Genomic DNA, 25664 nt, shown 5'->3' with positions numbered 1-25664 from the left:
AATCACATGTTGTAAATGTCTGTTATAAAAATCATGTGTGTTTCCACATGGAAGAGTCCACCAAATGATGGGATTTATCAAGTTTTAAAGGAAAGCAGTCACAATTACAGCTATGTCCCATGGCATGCATTATGCCTGCACTTAGGGATAGACCTCCCTAGCAGTTCATTTTTCTTCTGCAGCACTTTTCTCGTTACAGACCTTCTTCCTAAGGCCAGGCACAATACTATCCCCATCACCTCAAAATAATATGAATTCTGGACAATCCCAGAAATTATGTGACTCAACAACCCCAACATGTCCCCTCAGATGCTTTTTGTCAAGACATTTATAGTATCTAACAGCTTAAAATTGTCAAATTAAGTGAAACTGGAAAGGTGGAAAGGGCAGACTTGAGAGAAGCTTTTGAATTACCAAATTACCAGCAGGTACTTTCAACCTGAACAATTATGAGAATGTAAGTTCGGAGGTGTGTTTATAAACAGCTACCTGTCATCTACAGAATTCCTTATCAGAAGAAAATATTCTCATTTGTTCCTCTGATTTGACATTAAATTTAAATATTTATTTTAGTTTAGTTGATTTTTAGTATGCCTGAAAAAGTATCAGTACACTGCTATACAGCACAAAGAAACTAAGTGACTTGCCCATAATTTGATCATTTGCTAAGAATCACTGTCTTTTTTAAATATAATTTTTATGAAATAAACTTGATGTCATTTATGCTAATTCAAATGACTCAATAAAATTTCAGAGTTAAGATGTAACTAATTACATTAGATTAAATCATAGGTTCTCCTATACAATACATGCAACATTTCCAGTTAATTAGCCAAGTCAGTCCTTCATTTATTCATCTCGTTGTGTGCAAGTTATTATGCTAACTGCTGTGAAGACTGGAGCAATGTACTCAAGCAAGTAAGACATAAACAGTAAAACTACAACCTAGTGTCAAAACTGATAAGTGCAACGAGAGAGGAACAAGGAAATTTCTATGGGAGTTTAAAGAAGAGAGACAATATTTCTATTTGAAGGAATCAAGAGAGTAGCAGAATTGGCCTTGAAAGATAGGTAGGATTGTATTTTTTAAATAGATCTTTATTAGAGTATAATTGCTTCAAAATACTGTTTTAGTTTCTGTTGTACAACAAAGTGAATCAGCCATATGCATACATATGTCCCCATATCCCCTCCCTCTACAGCCTCCCTCCCACCCTCCTTATCCCACCTCTCTAGGTCATCGCAAAGCACCGTGCTGATCTCCCTGTGCTATGCTGCTGCTTCCCACTAGCTACCTGTTTTACATTTGGTAGTGTATATATCAATGCTACCCTCGCTTGGACCCAGCTTCCCCTTCCCACCCCATGTCCTCAAGTCCATCTTCTATGTCTACATCTTTATTCCTGCCCTGCAACTGGGTTCATCAGTACCATTTTTTTTTTTTAGATTCCATATATACGCATCAGCATACAGTATTTATTTTTCTCTTTCTGACTTACTTCACTCTGCATGACAGACCCTAGGTCCATCCACTTCACTACAAATAACTCAATTTCGTTTCTTTTTATGGCTGACTAACATTGCATTATATATATGTGCCACATCTTCTTTATCCATTCATCTGTCGATGGACACTTACGTTGCTTCCATGCGCTGGCTATTGTAAATAGTGCTGCAGTGGACATTGGGGTACGTGTCTCTTTTTCAATTATGGTTTTCTCTGGGTATATGCCCAGTAGTGGGATTGCTGGGTCATATGGTAGCTCTATTTTTATTTTTTTAAGGAACCTCCATACTGTTTTCCATAGTGGTTGCATCAATTTACATTTCCACCAACAGTGCAAGAGGGTTCACTTTCACCACACCCTTTCCAGCATTTTTTGTTTCTAGATTTTTTGATAATGGCCATTCTGACTGGCATGAGGTGATACCTCACTGTAGTTTGATTTGCATTTCTCTAATAATTAGTGCTGTTGAGCATTTCTTCATGTGCCTCTTGGCCATCTGTATGTCTTCCTTAGTGAAATGTCTATTTAGGTCTTCCGCCCATTTTTTAACTGGATTATTTGTCTTTTTCATATTGAGCTCCATGAGCAGTTTGTATATTTTGGAGATTGATCCTTTGTCTGTTGTTTCATTTGCAAATATTTTCTCCCATTCTGAGGGTTGTCTTTTTGTCTTGTTTATGGTTTCCTTTGCTGTGCAAAAGCTTTTAAGTTTAATTAAGTCACATTTGTTCATTTTTGTTTTTATTTCCGTTACCCTAGGAGGTAGGTCAAAAAAGATCTTGCTGTGGTTTATGTCAAAGAGTGTTTTTCCTATGTTTTCCTCTAAGAGTTTTATAGTGTCTGGTCTTGCATTTAAGTCTTTAATCCATTTGGAGTTTATTTTTGTGTATGGCATTGGCTAGTGTTCTAATTTCATTCTTTTGCATGTAGCTGTCCAGTGTTCCCAGCACCACTTATTGAAGACGCTGTCTTTCCTCCATTGTATGTTCTTGCCTCCTTTGTCATAAATTTGGTGACCATGTGTGCATGGGTTTATCTCTGGGCATTCTATCTTGTACCAATGATCTATATTTCTGTGTTTATGCCAGTACCATACTGTCTTGATTACTGTAGCTTTGTAGTATAGTTTGAAGTCCAGAAGCCTGAACCCTCCAACTCCATTTTTTCTCAATATTGCTTTGGCTATTAAGGGTCTCTTGTGTTTCCATAAGAACTGTAAAATTTTTTGTTCTAATTCTGTGAAGAATGCCTATGGTAGTTTGATAGGGATTGCATTGAATCTGTAGATTGCTTTGGGTAGTACAGTCATTTTCACAACGTTGATTCTTCCAATCCAAAAACATGGTATATTTCTCCTATGTCATCTTCGATTTCTTTCAACAGTGTTTTATAGTTTTCTGAGTACAAGTCTTTCGCCTCCTTAAGCAGGTTTATTTCTAGGTATTTTATTCCTTTTGTTGCAACGGTAAATGGGAGTGTTTCCTTAAGTTCTCTGATTTTTCATTGTTGGTGTATAGGAATGCCAGAGATTTCTGTGCATTAATTTTCTATCCTGCAACTTTACCAAATTCATTGATTAGCTCTGGTAGTTTTCTGGTAGCATCTTTAGGATTCTCTATGTATAGTATCATGTCATCTGCAAACGGTGTGTTTTGCTTCTTCTTTTCCAATTTGTATTCCTTTTATTTCTTTTTCTTCTCTGATTGCTGTGGCTAAAACTTCCAAAACTATGTTGAATAATAGTGGTGACAGTGGGCATCCTTGTCTTGTTCCTAATTTAGAGGAAATGGTTTCAGTTTTTCACCATTGAGAACGATGTTGGCTGTGGGTTTGTCATATATGGCCTTTATTATGTTGAGGTTGGTTCCCTCTATGCCTACTTTCTGGAGAGTTTTTATCATAAATGGGTGTTGAATTTTGTCAAAAGCTTTTTCTGCATCTATTGAGATTATCATATGGGTTTTATCCTTCAATTTGTTAATGTGGTGTATCACATTGATTGATTTGTGTATATTGAAGAATCCTTGTATTCCTGGGATAAACCCCACTTGATCATGGTGTCTGATCCTTTTGATGTGCTGTTGCATTCTGTTTGCTAGTATTTTGTTGAGGATTTTGGCATCTATGTTCATCAGTGCTATTGGCCTGTAGTTTTCTTTTTTTGCGACACCTTTGGTTTTGGTATCAGGGTGATGGTGTCCTCATAGAATGAGTTTGGGAGTGTTCCTCCCTCTGCTATATTTTGGAAGATTTTGAGAAGGATAGGTGTTAGCTCTTCTCTAAATGTTTGGTAGAATTCGCCTGTGAAGCCATCTGGTCCTGGGCTTTTGTTTGTTGGAAGATTTTTAATCACAGTTTCAATTTCAGTGCTTCTGATTGGTGTTTATATTTTCTATTTCTTCCTGGTTCAGTCTCAGAAGGTTGTGCTTTTCTAAGAATTTGTCCATTTCTTCCAGGTTGTCCATTTTATTGGCATATAGTTGCTTGTAATCTCTCATGATCCTTTGTATTTCTGCAGTGTCAGTTGCTAGTTCTCCTTTTTCATTTCTAATTCTATTGATTTCAGTCTTCTCCCTTTTTTTCTTGATGAGTCTGGCTAATGGTTTATCAATTTTGTTTATCTTCTCAAAGAACCAGCTTTTAGTTATTGATCATTGCTGTTGTTTCCTTCATTTCTTTTTTATTTATTTCTGGTCTGATCTTTATGATTTCTTTCCTTCTGCTAACTTTGAGGGTTTTTGTTCTTCTTTCTCTAATTGCTTTAGGTGTGAGGTTAGGTTGTTTATTTGAGATGTTTCCTGTTTCTTGAGGTAGGATTGTATTTCTATAAACTTCCCTCCTAGAAGAGCTTTTGCTGCATCCCACAGGTTTTAGGTCGTCGTGTTTTCATTGTCATTTGTTTCTAGGTATTTTTTGATTTCCTCTTTGATCTCTTCAGTGATATCTTGGTTATTTAGTAGCACACTGTTCAGCCTCCATGTATTTGTGTTTTTTATACTTTTTTTCCTGTATTTGATTTCCAGTCTCATAGCGTTGTGTTCAGAAAAGATGCTTGATACGATTTCAATTTTCTTAAGTTTTCTGAGGCTTGATTTGTCACCCAAGATATGATCTATCCTGGAGAATGTTCCATGTGCACTTGAGAAGAAACTGTATTCTGCCACTTTTGGGTGGAATGTTCTATAAATATCAAATCTATCTGGCCTATTGTGTCATTTAAACCTTGTGTTTCGTTTTTTATTTTCTGTTTGGATGATCTGTCCACTGGTGTAAGGGGGGTATTAAAGTCCCCTACTATTAATGTGTTACTGTCAATTTCTCCTTTCATGGTTGTTAGCATTTGCCTTATGTACTGAGGTGCTCATATGTTGGGTGCATAAACATTTATAATTGTTATATCTTCTTCTTGGATTGATCCTTTGATCATTATGTAGTGTCCCTCCTTATCTCTTGTAACAGTCTTTATTTTAAAGTCTATTTTACCTGATACGAGTATTGCTACTCCAGCTTTCTTTTGATTTCTATTTTCATGGAATATCGTCTCTCATCCCTTCACTTTCAGTCTGCATGCACCCCTAGGTCTGAAGTGGGTCTCTTGTAGACAGCATATCTATGGGTCTTGTTTTTGTATCCATTCAGCCAGTCTGTTTCTTTTGGTTTGGGCATTTAATCCATTTACATTCAAGGTTATTATCAATATGTATGTTCCTATTACCATTTTCTCAGTTGTTTTGGGTTTGTTTTTGTGGGTCTTTTTCTTCTCTTGTGTTTTCTGCCTAGAGAAGTTCCTTTAGCATTTGTTGTAAAGCTGGTTTGGTGGTGCTGAATTCTCTTAGTTTTTGCTTGTCTGAAAAGCTTTTGATTTCTCCATCAAATCTGAATGAGATCCTTGCTGGGTAGAGTAATCTTGGTTGTAGATTTTTCTCTTTCATCACTTTAAGTATATCCTGCCACTCCCTTCTGGCTGGCAATTTCTGCTGAAAAATCAGCTGATAACCTTATGGGGATTCCTTTGTATATTATTTTTTGCTTTTCCCTTGCTGCTTTTAATATTTTTTCTTTGAATTTAATTTTTGTTAGTTTAACATGTGTCTTGGTGCATTTCTCCTAGGGTTTATCCTGTATGGGACTCTCTGTGCTTCCTGGACTTGGGTGACTATTTCCTTTCCTATGTGAGGGAAGTTTTCCACTATAATCTCTTCAAACATTGTCTCAGACCCTTTCTTTTCCTCTTGTTCTTCTGGGACCCCTATAAGTTGAATGTTGGTGCATTTAGTGTTGTCCCAGAGGTCCCTGAGATTGTCTTCAATTTTTTTCACTCTTTTTGCTTTATTCAGCTCCTTGGCAGTTATTTCCACCTTCTGTCTTCCAGCTCACTTATTTGTTCTTCTGCCTCAGTTATTCTGTTATTGATTCCTTCTAGTGTATTTTTCATTTCTGTTATTATGTTGGTCATCTCTGCTTGGTTGTTCTTTAGTTCTTCTAGATCTTTGTTAAACAGTTCTTGTATTTTCTCAATCCGTGTCTCCATTCTATTTCTGAGATTCTGGATAATCTTTACTATCCTTACTCTGAATTCTTTTTCAGGTAGACTGCCTGTTTCTTCTTCATTTGTTTGGTCTGGTGGGTTCTTACCTTGCTCCTTCATCTGCTGCATATTTCTCTGTCTTCTCATTTTGTTTAACTTACTGTGTTTGGGGTCTCCTTTTCACAGGCTGCAGGTTCGTAGTTCCTGTTGTTTCTGGTGTCTGCCCCCAGTGGGTATGGTTGGTTCAGTGGCTTGTGTAGGCTTCCTGGTGGAGGGGACTGGTGCCTGTGTTCTGGTGGGTGAGGCTGGATCTTGTCTTTCTGGTGGGCAGGGCCACGTCTGGTGGTGTATTCTGGGGTGTCTGTGAATTTAGTATTATTTTAGTATGATTTTAGTTATGTTCCTGTCTTGCTAGTTGTTTGGCATGGGGCATCCAGCACTGGAGCTTCCTGGCCGTTGGGTGGAGCTAGGTCTTAGCGTTGAGACAGAGATCTCTGGGAGAGCTCTCACCGATTGATATTACATGGCACCGGGAGGTCTCTGGTGGACCAATGTCCTGAACTCAGCTCTCCCACGTCAGAGGCTCAGGCCTGACACCAGGACGGAGCACCTAGACCATGTCAGCCACACAGCTCAGAAGAAAAGGGAGAAAAAAAAGAAACAAAAAATAATAATAAATAAATAATTTTTTTAATTATTAAAATTAAACAAATTTTTTATTATTAAAATAAAAAAATAATAATTTTTTAAAAAAGAAGAGAGCAACCAAACCAATAAACAAATCCACCAATGATAACAAGCACTAAAAACTGTACTAAGATTCACATAAAAATCAGAAATAAGTCAGTCACAGACAGCAAACCCTAAGTCTACAGTTGCTCCCAAAGTCCGCCGCCTCAATTTTGGGATGATCGTTGTCTATTCAGGTATTCCTCAGATGCAGGGTACATCAAGTTGATTGTCGGGATTTAATCCGCTGCTCCTGAGGCTGCTGGGAGAAATTTCCCTTTCTCTTCTTTGTTCTCAAAGCTCCTGGGGTTCAGCTTTGGTTTTGGCCCCACCTCTGCATGTAGGTCATCCTCAGGCATCTGTTCCCACCCAGACAGGATGGGGTTAAGGCAGCGGCTGATTAGAGGACTCTTGCTCATTCAGGCTGGGGGGAGGGAGGGGTATGGTAGTTATAATTGGAATGCGGGGCGAGCCTGCGGTGGCAGAGGCCAGTATGACATTGCAACAGCCTGAGGCACACCATGTGTTCTCCCGGGGAAGTTGTCCCTGGATCACGGGACCCTGGCAGTGGCGGGCTTCACAGGCTCCCAGGTGGGGGTGGTGTGGATAGTGACCTGTGCTTCCACACAGGATTCTTGGTGGCTGCAGCAGCAGCGTTAACGTTTCATGCCCGTATCTGGTATCCGCGCTGATAGCCGCGGCTCGTGCCCATCTCTGGAACTCGTTTAGGTGGTGCTCTGAATACCCTCTTCTCACACACCCCAGAACAATGGTCTCTTGCCTTTTAGGAAGATCCAGACTTTTTCCTGTACTCCCTCCTGGCTAGCCGTGGTGCACTAGCCCCCTTCAGGCTGTTTTCACACAGCCAACCACAGTTCTCTCCCTGGAATCTGATCTCTGAAGCCCGAGCCTCAGCTCCCACCCGCCACCTGCACCAGCAGGTGACCAGACAAGCCTCTCAGGCGGGTGAGTGCTGTTAGGCACTGATCCTCTGTGCTGGAATCTCTCTGCTTTGCCCTCTGCACCCCTGTTGCTGAGCTCTCCTCCGTGGCTCCAAAGCTTCTCCTCCATGACCCCCATCTCTGCCAGTGAAGGGGCTTCATAGTGTGTGGAAACTTTTCCTTCTTCACAGCTCCCTCCCAGAGCTGCAGGTCCCTTCCCTATTCTTTTGTCTCTGTTTTTTCTTTTTGCTTTTGCCCTACCCAGGTACGTGGGGAGTTTCTTGCCTTTTGGAAAGTCTGAGGTCTTGTGCCAGCGTTCAGTAGGTGTTCTGTAGGAGTTGTTCTACATGTGGATGTATTTCTGATGTATTTGTGGGGAGGAAGGTGATCTCCACGTCTTACTCCTCTGCCATCTTGAAGGTCCCCCAAGCCACTCTTCTTGAAAGACCTAAAATACAGTGTCCAGGGGACCTCCATTATACTGCAGAACTAGCACAAGGCGTCCACACTCCAGCTTTCAGCTCTATCACAGTGATAATAAACAACCCTATAAAACTGTCTCCGTACCACTGAAAGATTTTCAAAGATAGTATTGGTATTTAAGCTGACTGTATAGAACAGAATCCTTAATAAATGTGGAATTGTTAGCCATTTTAAGGATATTCACAGACTACAACAGAACTTTTCATTTTTGCAGCAGTAATTGACACAAAAATAGCTTCATGTGGTTACTCTGTATTCTTACAAGCTTTCTTCGAGAAATGATACAACAAAATGTTTTCACCTCATTTATTCTCTCTTTCTGGCTAATGTGATATGGCATTAAATCTTTCCTAGGGCCTGGAGTCTGACTGTGGTAGACTTTAATTTTCTAGTTACAAATTTGAAAGAAAAAGCAGAACAGAAAATAAAAGAAATATAGAATTAAGGTTAGTAAACATGCCCTAGACTATCTTCCCTTATAATTTATCACTCTTTCTACAAATATTTATTGAGTCCCAACTCTGTGTCAACTACTATTTTAGTTACTGGGAATATAGAAATAAACCAAACAGAAAAACTGTCTGCTCTAATGAAACTTACATCAAACTAGAAGACAAAAGATAAACTAGAAAACAAATACATTAAAAACAATTTCACTTAGTGATTTGTGCTATGAAAAAACTAAAGAGGACACTATAATCATTACTGGTCTGAGTTGGGAGTGTAGCCTTAGATTGGGCAGTTATTTTTAAGCACAATGGGAAGATGAAAAATCTACTAGATGGTTTTAAGCAGGAAAGAAACATCCAATTTAAATTTTTGAAAGACGTTATAGGCCGCTGTGTGGGTATTAGATCATAATGGTACAAAAGCAGAAACAGCGTAACCATTTACAAAGTTATTGTAGCAACTGAGGAGCAGTGGCACCCTGGTCCAGTGTAGGATTAGAAAAAAAGATCATCAGAAATAGATTGGGGATATACCCTTATGGTAGAGCACACATGACTGGCCAATGGATTGTATCTGGAGATGAGGAATCAATAAAACTTCTTAATTTATTAATGTGATACGATGCTGCTTAGTGATATGGAAAAGGCTGGAGAGAAGCAGATTTGGGGGAAAGGGTTCTGGAGCGTTCTCCTGCAGTCCTTGGATTAGGATAGGATACATTCTGCTATGGTAATAATAACTACAAAATCTCAGTGACCTATCATAACAAAGATTTATTTCCTACTCAACCTACATGTTCATTGTTCAGCAATGGAGCTATGCACCACACAGTCCCTCAGAGACCCAGGATGATAGAGATTCCATCATGTGGTAGGTGCATTAATTGAATCACAAAGCTCCCTCAGTTGCCAAAGGAAGAGAGAGAGAGAGAGACTAGAGAATTATTCATGGGCTTTTCACTGCAAAGTGTGGGTTTGCATTTCACTGGCCAGAACTAATCTCATGGCCCTGTCTAACTTCATGAGGTCTGGGATATGTAGAGGAGCAAATTGAAACTTTGTTGAGATTTCTGCCTCTGCTATAGTCCTGTGGTTTCTGAGATGCTTATCAGTCATTCTTGTTTATTGTTTTCCTTCTGAAACCATGCAAGTTATTGAGATTTTAGTCAATCAGCAAAAGTGATTTCTTATCAAACCAATCACTCAGAGCTAAAACAATCATGTACTGGTTAACATACTTCTTTGGATCTGAACATTCCAAAATAGTAGGGAACTTCAGCTATCAAAGTCTCAACAAAAAAAGGATAACACACTCAATTTAGGATAGTTCGAGGATGATTTGTAAAGGGCCTTTTTTTTAAAACAAAGCCGTGGGTGAGTATAGGAGAACCATACGGGAAATAGTGCAGGAACCTGGATTAACCTCCAAAATATACAAGCAGCTCATGCAGCTCAATATCAAAAAAACAAACAACCCAATCCAAAAATGGGTAGAAGACCTAAATAGACATCTCTCCAAAGAAGACATACAGATGGCCAAGAGGCACATGAAAAGATGCTCAACAGCACTAATTATTAGAGAAATGCAAATCAAAACTGCCATGAGGTATCACCTCACATCAGTCAGAATGGCCATCATCAGAAAATCTACAAACAATAAATGCTGGAGAGGGTGCAGGGCAAAGAGAACCTCTTGCACTGTTGGTGGGAATGTAAATTGATACAGCCACTATGGAGAACAGTATGGAGGTTCCTTAAAAAACTAAAAATGGGGGAGGAGCTTCAAGATGGCGGAAGAGTAAGATGCGGAGATCACCTTCCTCCCCACAAATACATCAGAAATACATCTACACGTGGAACAACTCCTACAGAACACCTACTGAACACTGGCAGAAGACCTCAGACCTCCCAAAAGGAAAGAAACTCCCCACATACCTGGGTAGGGTAAAAGAAAAAAGAAAAAACAGAGACAAAGAATAGGGATGGGGCCTGCACCAGTGGGAGGGAGCTGTGAAGGAGGAAAGATTTCCACACACTAGGAAGCCCCTTCGCGGGCAGAGACTGCGGGGGGCAGAGGGGGGAAGCTTCGGAGCCACGGAGGAGAGCGCAGCAACAGGGGTGCAGAGGGCAAAGCGGAGAGATTCCCGCACGGAGGATCGGTGCCAACCAGCACTCACCAGCCCGAGAGGCTTGTCTGCTCGCCCGCCAGGGTGGGCGGGGCCTGGGAGCTGAGGCTCGGGCTTCGGTGGGATCCCAGGGAGAGGACTGGGGTTGGCGGCGTGAACACAGCCTGAAGGGGTCTAGTGCACCACAGCTAGCCGGGAGGGAGTCCGGGAAAAGGTCTGGAGCTGCCGAAGAGGCAAGAGACTTTTTCTTGCCTCTTTGTTTCGTGGTGCGCAAGGAGAGGGGATTCAGAGCGCCGCCTAAACGAGCTCCAGAGACGGGCGTGAGCCGTGGCTATCAGCACGGACCCCAGAGACGGGCATGAGACACTAAGGCTGCTGCTGCCGCCACCAAGAAGCCTGTGTGCAGACACAGGTCACTATCCACCACGCCTCCCAGGAGCCTGTGCACCCCGCCACTGCCATGGTCCCGTGATCCAGGGACAACTTGCCCAAGAGAACGCACGGCGTGCCTCAGACTGTTGCAATGTCACGCGGGCCTCTGATGCCACAGGCTCGCCTAGCATCTGTACCCCTCCCTCCCCCCGGCCTGAGTGAGCCAGAGCCCCCCAATCAGCTGCTCCTTTAACCCCGTCCTGTCTGAGCAAAGAACAGATGCCCTCAGGTGACCTACATGCAAAGGCGGGTCCAAATCCAAAGCTGAACACTGGGAGCTGCGCGAACAAAGAAGAGAAAGGAAAATTTCTCCCAGCAGCCCCAGGAGCAGCAGATTAAATCTCCACAATCAACTTGATGTACCCTCCAAAAGTGGAATACCTGAATAGATAATGAATCATCCCAAATTTAGGAGGTGGACTTTGGGAACAACGATATATATATTTTTTTCCCCTTTTTCTCTTTTTGTGAGTGTGTATGTGTATGTTTCTGTGTATGATTTTGTCTGTATAGCTTTGCTTTTACCATTTGTCCTCGGGTTCTGTCTCCGTTTTTGTTTTTTTTTTATTACTTAAAAAAATTTTTTTCTCAATAATTATTCTTTATTTTTTATTTTAATAACTTTATTTTATTTTACTTTATTTTATTTTATTTTATCTTCTTCTTTCTTTCTTTCTTTTTTTCCTCCCTTTTATTCTCAGCTGTGTGGAGGACAGGCTCTTGGTGCTCCAGCCAGGCATCAGGGCTGTGGCTCTGAGGTGGGAGAGCCAAGTTCAGGACACTGGTCCACAAGAGACCTCCCAGCTCCACATAATATCAAACGGTGAAAATCTCCCAGAGATGTCCATCTCAACACCAAGACCCAGGTCCACTCAATGACCAGCCAGCTACAGTGCAGGACACCCTATGCCAAAAAACTAGCAAGATAGGAACAAAACCCCATCCATTAGCAGAGAGGCTGCCTAAAATCATAATAAGGCCACAGACACCCCAAAACACACCAGAAGACGTCAATCTGCCCACCAGAAAGACAACACCCAGCCTCATCCACCAGAACACAGGCACTAGTGCCCTCCACCAGGAAGCCTACACAACCCACTAAACCAACCTTAGCCACAGGGGACAGACACCAAAAACAACAGAATATACAAACCTGCAGCCTGTGAAAAGGAGACCCAAAACACAGTGAGTTAAGCAAAATGAGAAGACAGAAAAACACACAGCAGATGGAGGAGCAAGGCAAAAACTCACAAAACCTAACAAATGAAAAGGAAATAGGCAGTCTACCTGAAAAAGAATTCAGAATAATGATAGTAAAGATGATCCAAAATCTTGGAAATAGAATGGAGAATATAAAAGAAAAGTTTAAAAAGGACCTAGAAGAAATAAGAGCAAACAAACAGAGATGACCAAAACAATAAATGAAATTTAAAATTCTCTAGAAGGGACCAATACCAGAATAACTGAGGCAGAAGAACGGATAAGTGACCTGGAAGATAAAATAGTGGAAATAACTATTGCAGAGCAGAATAAAGAAAAAAGAATGAAAAGAACTGAGGACAGTCTCAGAGACCTCTGGGACAACATTAAACGCACAAACATTCGAATTATAGGGGTCCCAGAAGAAGAAGAGAAAAAGAAAGGGACTGAGAAAATATTTGAAGAGATTATAGTTGAAAACTTCCCTAATATGGGAAAGGAAATAGTTAATCAAGTCCAGGAAGCACAGAGAGTCCCATACAGGATAAATCCAAGGAGAAACACGCCAAGACACATATTAATCAAACTATCAAAAAATAAATACAAAGAACAAACATTAAAAGCAGCAAGGGAAAAACAACAAGTAACACTTAAGGGAATCCCCCCCATGAGGTTAACAGCTGATCTTTCAGCAGAAACTCTGCAAGCCAGAAGGGACTGGCAGGACATATTTAAAGTGATGAAAGAGCAAAACCTACAACCAAGATTACTCTACCCAGCAAGGATCTCATTCAGATTTGATGGAGAAATTAAAAGCTTTACACACAAGCAAAAGCTAAGAGAATTCAGCACCACCAAACCAGCTTCACAACAAATGCTAAAGGAACTTCTCTAGGCAGGAAATACAAGAGAAGGAAAAGACGCACAATAATAAACCCAAAACAATTAAGAAAATGGTAATAGGAACATACAAATCAATAATTACCTTAAATGTAAATGGATTAAATGCTCCAACCAAAAGGCATAGACTGGCTGAATGGATAAAAACAAGACCCATATATATGCTGTCTACAAGAGACCCACTTCAGACCTAGGGACACATACAGACTGAAAGTGAGGGGATGCAAAATGATATTCCATGCAAATGGAAATCAAAAGAAAGCTGGAGTACCAATTCTCCTATCAGACAAAATAGACTTTAAAACAAAGACTATTACAAGAGACAAAGAAGGACACTACATAATGATCAAGGGATCAATCCAAGAAGAAGATATAACAATTGTAAATATTTATGCACCCAACATAGGAGCACCTCAATACATAAGGCAAGTGCTAACAGCCATAAAGGGGAAATCGAAAGTAACACAATCATATTAGGGGACTTTAACACCCCACTTTCAACATGGACAGATCATCCAAAATGAAAATAAATAAGAAAACACAAGCTTTAAATGATACATTAAACAAGATGGATTTGATATTTATAGGACATTCCATCCAAAAACAACAGAATACACATTCTTCTCAAGTGCCCATGGAACATTCTCCAGGATAGATCATATCTTGGGTCACAAATCAAGCCTTGGTAAATTTGAGAAAATTGAAATCGTATCAAGTATCTCTTCTGACCACAATGCTATGAGACTAGATATCAATTACACGAAAAAATCTTTAAGAAATACAAACACATGGAGGCTAAACAACACACTACTTGATAACCAAGAGATCACTGAAGAAATCAAAGAGGAAATCAAAAAATACCTAGAAACAAATGACAATGAAAACACAACAACCCAAAACCTATGGGATGCAGCAAAAGCAGTTCTAAAAGGGAAGGTTATAGCTCTATAAGCCTACCTTAAGAAACAAGAAACATCTCAAATAAACAACCTAACCTTACACCTAAAGCAATTAGAGAAAGAAGAACCAAAAAACCCCAAAGTTAGCAGAAGGAAAGAAATCATAAAGATCAGATCAGAAAGAAATGAAAAAGAAATGAAGGAAATGATAGCAAAGATCAGTAAAATTAAAAGCTGGGGGCTTCCCTGGTGGCACAGTGGTTGAGAATCTGCCTGCTAATGCAGGGGACACGGATTCGAGCCCTTGTCTGGAAAGATCCCACATACCGCGTAGCAACTAGGCCCATGAGCCACAACTACTGAGCCTGCACGTCTGAAGCCTGTGCTCCGCAACAAGAGACGCCACGATAGTGAAGAGGCCCGCGCACCGCGATGAAGAGTGGCCCTTGCTTGCTGCAACTAGAGAAAGCCCTCGCATAGAAATGAAGACACAACACAGCGAAAAATAAATATAAAAATAAATAAATAAATAAAAGATTACTATTTTTAAAAAAAGCTGGTTCTTTGAGAAGATAAACAAAATTGATAAAACATTAGCCAGACTTATCAAGAAAAAAAGGGAGAAGACTCAAATCAATAGAATTAGAAATGAAAAAGGAGAAGTAGCAACTGACACTGCAGAAATACAAAGAATCATGAGGGATTACTACAAGCAACTATATGCCAATAAAATGGACAACCTGGAAGAAATGGACAAGTTCTTAGAATAGCACAACCTTCTGAGACTGAACCTGGAAGAAATAGAAAATATAAACACCAATCAGAAGCACTGAAATTGAAACTGTGATTAAAAATCTTCCAACAAACAAAAGCCCAGGACCAAATGGCTTCACAGGCGAATTCTACTAAGCATTTAGAGAAGAACTAACACCTATCCTTCTCAAACTCTTCCAAAATATAGCAGAGGGAGGAACACTCCCAAATTCATTCTACAGGGACAAAATGACTCTGATACCAAAACCAGACAAAGATGTCACTAAGAAAGAAAACTACAGGCTAATATCACTGATGAACATAGATGCAAAAATCCGCAACAAAATACTAGCAAACAGAATCCAACAGCACATTAAAAGGATCATACATTATGATCAAGTGGGGTTTATCCCAGGAATGCAAGGATTCTTCAATATACACAAATCAATCAATGTGATACACCATATTAACAAATTGAAGGAGAAAAACCATATGATCATCTCAATAGATGCAGAGAAAGCTTTCGACAAAATTCAACACCCATTTATGATAAAAACCCTCCAGAAAGTAGGCATACAGGAAACTTTCCTCAACATAATAAAGGCCATATATGACAAACCCACAGCCAATATCGTCATCAATGGTGAAAAACTGAAACCATTTCCACTAAAATCAGGAACAAGACAAGATTGCCCACTCTTACCACTATTATTCAACATAGTTTTGGAAGTTTTAGCCACAGCAATCAGAGATGAAAAAGAAATAAAAGGAATCCAAACTGGAAAAGAAGAAGTAAATCTGTCACTGTTTGCAGAGGACATGATACTATACATAGAGAATCCTAAAGATGCTACCAGAAAACTCCTAGAGCTAATCAATGAATATGGTAAAGTAGCAGGATACAAAGTTAATGCACAGAAATCTCTTGCATTACTATACACTAATGATGAAAAATCTGAAAGTGAAATTAAGAAAACACTCCCATTTACCCCTGCAACAAAAAGAATAAAATATCTAGGAATAAACCTACCTAAGGAGACAAAAGACCTGTGTGCAGAAAATTATAAGACACTGATGAAAGAAATTAAAGATGATACAAATAGATGGAGAGATATACCATGTTCCTGGATTGGAAGAATCAACATTATGAAAATGACTCTACTACCCAAAGCAATCTACAGATTCAATGCAATCTCTATCAAACTACCACTGGCATTTTTCACAGAACTAGAACAAAAAATTTCACAATTTGTATGGAAACACAAAAGACCCCGAATAGCCAAAGCAATCTTGAGAAAGAAAAACAGAGCTGGAGGAATCAGGCTCCCTGGCTTCAGACTATACTACAAAGCTACAGTAATCAAGACAGTATGGTATTGCCACAAAACAGAAATACAGATCAATGGAACAGGATAGAAAGCCCAGAGATAAACCCACACACATAAGGTCACCTTATCTTTGATAAAGGAGGCAAGAATATACAGTGGAGAAAAGACAGCCTCTTCAATAAGTAGTGCTGGGAAAACTGGCCAGCTACATGTAAAAGAATGAAATTAGAACACGCCCTAACACCATACACAAAAATAAACTCAGAATGGATTAAAGACCTAAATGTAAGGCCAGACAGTATAAAACTCTTAGAGGAAAACATAGGCAGAACACTCTATGACATAAATCACAGCAAGATCCTTTTTGACCCAGCTCCTAGAGAAATGGAAATAAAAACAAAAATAAACAAATGGGACCTAATGAAACTTCAAAGCTTTTGAACAGCAAAGGAAACCATAAACAAGATGAAAAGACAACCCTCAGAATGGGAGAAAATATTTTCAAATGAAGCAACTGACAAAGGATTAATCTCCAAAACATATAAGCAACTCATGCAGCTCAATATCAAAAAAACAAACAACCCAATCCAAAAATGGACAGAAGACCTAAATAGACATTTCTCTGAAGAAGATATACAGATTGCCAACAAACACATGAAAGAATGCTCAACATCATTAATCATTAGAGAAATGCAAATCAAAACTACAATGAGATATCTCACACCAGTCAGAATGGCCATCCTCAAAAAATCTAGAAACAATAAATGCTGGAGAGGGTGTGGAGAAAAGGGAACCCTCCTGCACTGTTGGTGGGAATGTAAATTGATACAGACACTATGGAGAACAGTATGAAGGTTCCTTAAAAAACTAAAAATAGAACTACCATACGACCCAGCAATCCCACTACTGGGCATATACCCTGAGAAAACCGTAATTCAAAAAGAGTCATGTACCACAATGTTCATTGCAGCTCTATTTACAATAGCCAGGACATGGAAGCAACCTAAGTGTCCATCGACAGATGAATGGATAAAGAAGATGTGGCACATATAGACAATGGAATATTACTCAGCCATAAAAAGGAACGAAACTGAGTTATTTGTAGTGAGGTGGATGGCCTTAGAGACTGTCATACAGAGTGAAGTAAGTCAGAAAGACAAAAACAAATACCGTATGCTAACACATATCTATGGAATCTAAAAAAAAAAAGAAAGAAAGAAAGAAAGAAAATGGTTAGAAGAACCTGGGGCAAGACGGGAATAAAGATGCAGACCTACTAGAGAATGGACTTGAGGATACGGGGAGGGGGAAGGGTAAGCTGGGACAAAGTGAGAGAGTGGCATGGACATATATACACTACCAAACGTAAAACAGATAGCTAGTGGGAAGCAGCTGCATAGCACAGGGAGATCAGCTTGGTGCTTTGTGACCACCTAGAGGGGTGGGATAGGGAGGGTGGGAGGGAGGGAGATGCAAGAGGGAAGAGATATGGGGACATATGTATATGTATAACTGATTCACTTTGTTACAAAGCAGAAACTGACACACCATTGTAAAGCAATTATACTCTAATAAAGATGTTAAAAAATGAAAATTAAAAAAAAATAAAAATGGAATGACCATATGGCCCAGCAATCCCACTACTGGGCATATACCTTGAGGAAATCATAATTCAAAAAGACACATGTACCCCAATGTTCATTGCAGCACTATTTACAGTAGCCAGGACATGGAAACAACCTAACTGTCCATCGACAGATGAATGGATAAAGAAAATGTGGTACATATCTATAATGGAATAGTACTCAGCCATAAAAAGAAATGAAATTGGGTCATTTGTAGAGATGTGGATGGACCTGGAGTCTGTCATATAGAGTGAAGTAAGTCAAGAAACGAAAAACAAATATCATATATTAACTCATATGTGTGGATTCTAGAAAAATGGTACAGATGAACCTATTTACAGGGCAGGAATAGAAAGGCAGATGTAGAGAATGGACGTGTGGACACAGGGGGGAAGGGGAGTGTGGGATGAATTGGGAGGTTAGGTTTGACGTAAATGCACTACCATGTGTAAAATAGATAGCTAGTAGGAACCTGCTGTATAGCACAGGGAGCTCAGCTCCGTGCTCTGTGATGGCCTAGTTGAGTGGGATGGAGCAGGGAGGGAGGTCCAAGAGGGAGAAGATGTGTGTATGTGTATGGCTGATTCACTTCACTCTGCGGCAGAAACTAACACAACATTGTAAAGCAATTATATGCCAATAAAAAATAATAATAATATTGGCAAACCTGTAGCTACACTAAAAAAGAGAGAGAAAATATGCAAAAAAAATAATAAAAGAAAGAGGAGACATTATAACTGATAACTCAAAAATAGTGAGGAATGGACTTCCCTGGTGGCGCAGTGGTTAAGAATCTGCCTGCCAATGCAGGGGACACAGGTTCAATCCCTGGTCTGGGAAGATCCCACATGCTGCGGAGCAGCCAAGCCCATGCACCACAACTACTGAGCCTGTGCTCTAGAGCTCACGAGCCACAACTACTGAGCCCATGTGCCCTGGAGCCTGCACACTGCAACTACTGAAGCCCATGTGCCTAGAGCCTGTGCTCTGCAACAAGAGAAGCCACCGCAATGAGAAGCCCACACACCGCAACGAAGAGTAGCCCTCACTTGCTGCAACTAGAGAAAGCCCACATGCAGCAGCAAAGACCCAACACAGACAAAAAATAATTTTAAATAAATAAATAAATAAATAAAATGTTTTTAAAAGTGACGATTATAAGAAATTACCATAAAAAATTACATGCCAACAAATTATACAACCTAGAAGAAATGGATAAATTCCTAGGAACATAAAACCTACTAAGACTGAATCACGAAGAAACAGAAAATCTGAACAGATTGATTACTAGTAAGCAGATTGAATCACTAATCAAAAACCTCCCAACAAACAAAAGTCTAGGATCAGATGGCATCACTGGTAAATTCTACCAAACATTTAAAGAATAATTAATACCAATCCTTCTCAAGCTCTTCCAAAAAATGGAAGAGGAGGGAACACTTCCAAAGTAATTTTATGAGGCCCAAATTACCCTTATACCAAAGCCAGCAAGGACACTACAAGAAAAGAAAATTACAGGCCAAAATTCCAAATGAACATAGATGGAAAAATCCTCAACAAAATGTTAGCAAACCAAATTCAACAATACATTAAAAAGATCATACACCATGACTAAATGAGATTTGTTCCAGGGATGCAAGGACAGTCTAATATCCACAAATCAATCAATATGATACATTACATTAACAAAATGAAGGATAAAATCATACGATCATTTCAATGGATGCAGAAAAAGCATTTGAGAAAATTTAACATGCTTTCATGATTTAAAAAAAAAATTCTCAACAAACTGAATACAGAAGGAACATAACATAATAAAGGCCATATTCAACAAGCCCACATCTAACATCATACTCAATGGTGAAAAGCTGAAAGCTTTTCCTCAAGATCAGGAACAAGTGAAGGATTTCCATTCTCACCCTTTTGTTCAACATTAGTACTGGAAGTCCTAGCCAGAGCAATTAGGCAAGACAAAGAAATAAAAGGCATCCAAATCAGAAAGGAAGAAGTAAAATTGTCTCTGTTTGCAGATGACATGATACTATATAGAGAAAACCCTAAAGATTCAACAACAACAAAAAAAGCCTGTTAGAATGAATAAACAAATTCAGTAAAGCTGCAAGATACAAAATCAGTATTAAAAAATCAGTTGCATTTCTATACACTAACAATGAACTATTGGAAATAGAAATTAAGAAACAGTCTCACTTACAATAGCATCAAAAAGAATAAAATTACTTAGGAATAAAGTTAACCAAGGAGGTGAAAGATCTGTACACTGGAAACTGTAAGACACTGATGAAAGAAATTGAAGAAGACACAAATAAATGGAAAGATATTCCATATTCATGAATCAAAAGAATTAATATTGTGAAAATGTCCACACTAACCAAAGTGATATACAAATTTAATGCAATCTCAATCAAAATTTCAATAGCATTTTCACATAAATAGAAAAACAATCCTAAAATTTGTGTAGAACCACAAAGACTCTGAATAGCCAAAGCAATCTTTGAAAAAGAACAAAGCTAGAGACATCACACTTTCAAATTTCAAACTATATTACAAAGCTATAGTAATCAAAACAGTATGGTATTGGCATAAAAACAGACACATAGATTAATGGAACAGAATAGAGAGCCCAGAAATAAGCCTATCCATATATGGTTATTTAATTTTCAACAAAGGAGCCAATAATATACAATGGGAAAAGAACAGTACCTTCAATAAATGGTGCTAGGAAAACAACAGCCACATGCAAAAGAATGACACTGGACCACTATATCACACCATAGACAAAAATCAACCCAAAATAGATTAAAAGACTTGCACGTCAGGCCTGAAACCATAAAAATCCTACAAGAAAACATAGGGGGTAAGCTCCTTTACATTGATCTTGGCGATGAATTTTTTGGATTTGACACCAAAAACAAGGGCAAGAAATGCAAAAATAAACAGGTGGGACTGCATCAAACTAAAGCTTCTGCACAGCAAAGTAAACCATTAACCAAATGAAAAGGCAACCTATGGAATGGGATAACATATGTCCAAACCACATATCTGATAAGGGGTTACTATCCAAAACATATAAGGAACTCATACAACTCAACAGCAAAAATAAATAAATAACCCAATTTAAAATGGGCAAAGAACCTGATAGACATTTTCCAAAGACATACAAATGGCCAACAGGTACACAAAAAGGTGCTCAACATCAGTAATCATCAGAGAAATTCAAATCAAGACCACAATGAGATATCATCTCACACCTGTTAGAATGTCTATTACCAAAAAGACAAGATAATATGCTGGCAAGGATGTGGAAAAAGAGGAACACTTGTGCACTGTTGGTGGCAATGTAAACTGGTACAGCCATTATGGAAAATAGTATGCAGTTTCCTCAAGAAATTAAAAATAGAACTACCATACAATCCAGCAATTCCACTTCTGGTTATATATCTAAATGAAATAAAATCAGGATTTCGTGGAGAGGGTGTGGAGAAAACGGAACCCTCTTGCACTGTTGGTGGGAATGTAAATTGATACAGCCACTATGGAGAACAGTATGGAGGTTCCTTAAAAAACTAAAAATAGATTTACCATATGATCCAGCAATCCCACTACTGGGGGTACACACAGAGAAAGCCATAATTCAAAAAGACACATGCACCCCAATGTTCATTGCAGCACTATTTACAATAGCCAGGTCATGGAAGCAACCTAAATGCCCATCGACAGACAAATGGTTAAAGAAGTTGTGGTACATATATACAATGGAATATTACTCAGCCATAAAAAGGAACGAAATTGAGTCATTTGCTGAGACATGGATAGATCTAGAGACTGTCATACAGAGTGAAGTAAGTCAGAAAGAGAAAAACAAATATCGTATATTAACGCATGTATGTGGAACCTAGAAAAATGGTACAGATGAGCTGGTTTGCAGGGCAGAAGTTGAGACACAGATGTAGAGAACAGACATATGGACACCAAAGGGGGAAAACTGCGGTGGGGTGGGGATGGTGGTGTGCTGAATTGGGCGATTGGGATTGACATGTATACACTGATGTGTATAAAATTGATGACTAACAAGAACCTGCAGTATAAAACAAACAAACAAACAAAACAACTAATACTAAACTTTCATTGGGTTATTTGTATGGAAATATGTTAATATAAATGTTTCAGACATTACATGAAATTTCTAAAAATCTTATATGTTCTGGTATAATGTTATAAGTCATAATTCTAGTTATTAGTTTAAAATGTATATCTCAGAAATAAAAAAAAAAAGAAAAGATTAACTATGAATTGAACCTGGATGATGGATACAGAAGAGTTCATTATACTGCTATTTTTGTTCATATTTTATTGTTTTTATTGTTTTCTATAATAAAATGTTTTTAAAAATTAAAAAAAAAAAAATCAGGATTTTGAAGAGATATCTGTTATCTTCTGTTCATTGCAGCATTTTAACAATATCCAAGGAATGAAAACAACCTAAGTGTCTATCAGTGGATGAATGGATCAAGAAAATGTGGTACAGATACAAAATGAACTATTATTTGACTGTTAAAAAGGGAAATCTTGTCATCTGCAATAACAAGAATGAAACTAGAGGGCATTATGCTAAGTGAAAAAATCCAGACAGAGAAAGACAAATATTGCATGGTATCATTTATATGTAAAAAAAAAAAAAAAAAATAGGCTCACAGAAACTGAGTAGAATGGTGGTTGCCAGGAGCTGGTTGTGGACGGAAATAGAGATTGATAAAAGGGTATAAACTTTCAGTTATAAGATGAATACGGTCTGAGGATCTAATGTATAACATGGTAACTATAGCTGATAACACTGTACTGTGTGATTGAAATTTGTTGAGAGTAGAACTTAAATGTTCTCTCACACACACAAACAAAAAAAAGGCAAATATGTGAGGTGAATGGTGTGCTAATTAACTCAATGGGGGAAATCCTTTCACTTTTTATATGTATATCAAATCATTACATTGTACACTTTAAATGTATTACAATTTTATTTGTCAATTATACCTCAATAAAGCTGAAAAAATAAATAAAGATCTTTGACTTCTCTGGGAAAAAAAAATAAGTAACAACTGAAGTCATAGGTAAATGTTATCACCTAGGGAACATGCATAGAGCAAATGGTTGAAGATGGACTCTTAGGGAATACTGCATTTAACATGTATTATTGACTAGGAATACTCATTACACTAAGTCAAGTGGTATTCACATCCCATAGAAATATCTTTTAAGTATTTTTGACACTGAAATATATTAAGAAGGGTAACTGAAAGAAACACAAAATATAACATTTATCAGTATTTGGTATAACAAACTGATAAATCCCTCTTTTTTCCCTTCCCATGATCCTGGCCTTGCTTTAGATGGATCAAGATGAGAGAAGTAGTTCTTTTACATGTTATTTTTTTGCCACTTCTGCTGCCTCACAGGTTTTGTGTTTCTATCAGCTGTATCTCAGCCATTCTGCTCTTTCAGTGGTTCACAATGCCCACTCTAGTTGGAAGAATGGGTTTCATCTTCATTCCCCACTCTTTATGTTTTTCAAGCCAGAGAGTCGCTTCCAGTTTTTTTAACTAATTTCTTTTTCCTAGCTTTCCAACTAGTTCTAGAACAGTTTATTCCCAATCAGTCTTCCAATCACTCCCTGTTCCATGAAATATTTGTACAATATAATTCCAGGTGTTGGGACAAGAAAATTCCATTTTCTCTTTCAATTTAAGATCAAAGGAAAGTTGGACCATTGCCAAAAAACACTGCAATGCCCCATTTCTTGACCCTACAGACAGAGCTGGTACAGGCCTCAGAGGCACGATACCAAGCCTGATGGAGCAGGGGAAGAAAGAGATGTCTCGAAAACAGCTGAGTCCTGAAGAAGCAGAGAAGAAAAAACTGACAGTTTGTGACTAATGTGTGAATTTTTGACTACTCTCTAAACACATTAATCTCAACCATCTAGCTCAGTGAATAAATACTGTATACTGATGTTAAGATTTCTGATCTAAAAAATACTAATGGCATCATTACCAGTTTCTACAAAGCTCCTTAAATATAAAAGGGTGCTTGTCAGCTGACTGCTATTTTGAATATACCCAACTGAAATTTGGTTTCTTCTTTTTGACCATCTTTTTTCATCACTCTGCTCTGACTTTCAGCTCTGGTTAGCTGATCTGAGCTGATCTTTTTCCCTGATGGCAAAGGAGACGAAAGCATTAGAAGCCCGTGCCTCTGCTCAGTCATCTATTATCAGCTGAAGATTTGGCAGATACAGAAGGGGAAATCAGGCTGCAGGGTCTTTATCTTACCCTCATTGTTTCTATCTATTTTAGGTTAGAAAAGGTTTTAGAAGTTAGGGCTATTTTATGCAGTATGTCATAAATTCTGGGCAAGTTATGTAAAACTAAAAAGGCAGACTTCAGAAACAATGGGGTTCATATCATATCCTGTGACCATTTTCTCCTCTTTCCCTAATTGTTGAAAATTTTCACAGTGTTAAATCTGAATATCAATAATCTATAAAAAATAACATATTTCTGGTGATGACAGAAATTTCATGAAATCATGTATCTCAGATTGGAGAGTTCTCAGAGGTAATCTACCTGATTTAAATAACATTGGATAAGAAGACATACAATATAAAGCAATAAACAGAGCAATCTTGTGCATCTACTCTAGCATAATCTTTGCTAGTAACTTATCAGGAATAACTAACCAGGAGTTCTGATTTAACTAGAACATACCCAGTTTTGATTATCTTTATGATGCTAGCTGTGGACTGAATTGTATACTCTCAAAATTCATAAGAAGTCCTAACCCCCAGTGTGATGGTATTCAATATTTGGAGATTGGGCCTTTGGGAGGTAATTAGGGTTAGATGAGGTCATGAGGGTGAGGACCTCATGATGGGATTAGCAGTTTATAAGAAGAGGAAGAGAGAGAAGGAGGCCACCTGCAAGTCAGGGACAGGGCTCTCACCAAGAACTGAATCAGCCGGCACCTCCATCTTTGACTTCCCAGCCTCCAGAACTCTAAGAAGTAAATGTGTTGTTTAAGCCACCCAGTGTATGGTATTTTGTAATTGCAACCATTGCAGACTAATACAATGCCCAGGTGGAAAAATAACTTGCTTAACAAAAGAGTAACCAAAATCACCAAAGAATTTAAATTACCTCCCCAAGTTACCTTAATTGTAGATGGAAACAGTATCATATGAAGGCACAGTATATGTTATCTCTTTTCCTCAACTCCCACATTTAATTCATAAACAAGTTCCGTTAACTCTACCACCAAATGATCATATGACAAATCCAACCATTTCTTTTCATTTTACTAAAGCCACTACCATCATCTTTCACCCAGATAGCACAGTAGCCTCCCAACATGTCTCTCAGCTTCATCTCTGGGCCTCCCACAAGCCATTCTCCCTACAGCAGCCAGAGTGGCTTTTTAAAAATACAACACATGCTCCAGCTTAACAATCTCCTATGGCTTTGCACTGCACTTAAATAAAATCCAAATTTCTCACCCAGTTTACAAAGCCCTGTACATCCTGGGCCCTGATTACCTCTCCAGCCTGGTCTCATATCACTCTCCTCTTCAACTTTGCTGTGTCCCCAGCCTGCCCATCAAGCACATTTCTGCCTTAGTACTATGCTATCAGTGTTCTCTTATGAGGTCCTCTTCACTTTGCTCTTCACCTTGCTGGCTTCTCTTCGTCGTTCAGA

General features: G+C 38.7%; 1 protein-coding gene across 1 annotated transcript in view; it reads left to right on the top strand.

Moving 5' to 3' along the window:
* The window catches only part of LOC118897959 (F-box only protein 5-like), a 97588-nt gene extending 73738 nt beyond the window's left edge, over positions 1-23850 (top strand). The window contains 1 exon segment of the mRNA XM_036857652.1: positions 23664-23850. Within this exon segment, the coding sequence (XP_036713547.1) occupies positions 23664-23850 (187 nt within the window).
* Positions 23851-25664: the final 1814 nt, after the last annotated feature.

This window comes from Balaenoptera musculus, chromosome 7 (assembly GCF_009873245.2).
Source record: "Balaenoptera musculus isolate JJ_BM4_2016_0621 chromosome 7, mBalMus1.pri.v3, whole genome shotgun sequence".
Taxonomy (NCBI): domain Eukaryota; kingdom Metazoa; phylum Chordata; class Mammalia; order Artiodactyla; family Balaenopteridae; genus Balaenoptera; species Balaenoptera musculus.
This window is presented reverse-complemented; position numbering and strand designations above follow the sequence as displayed.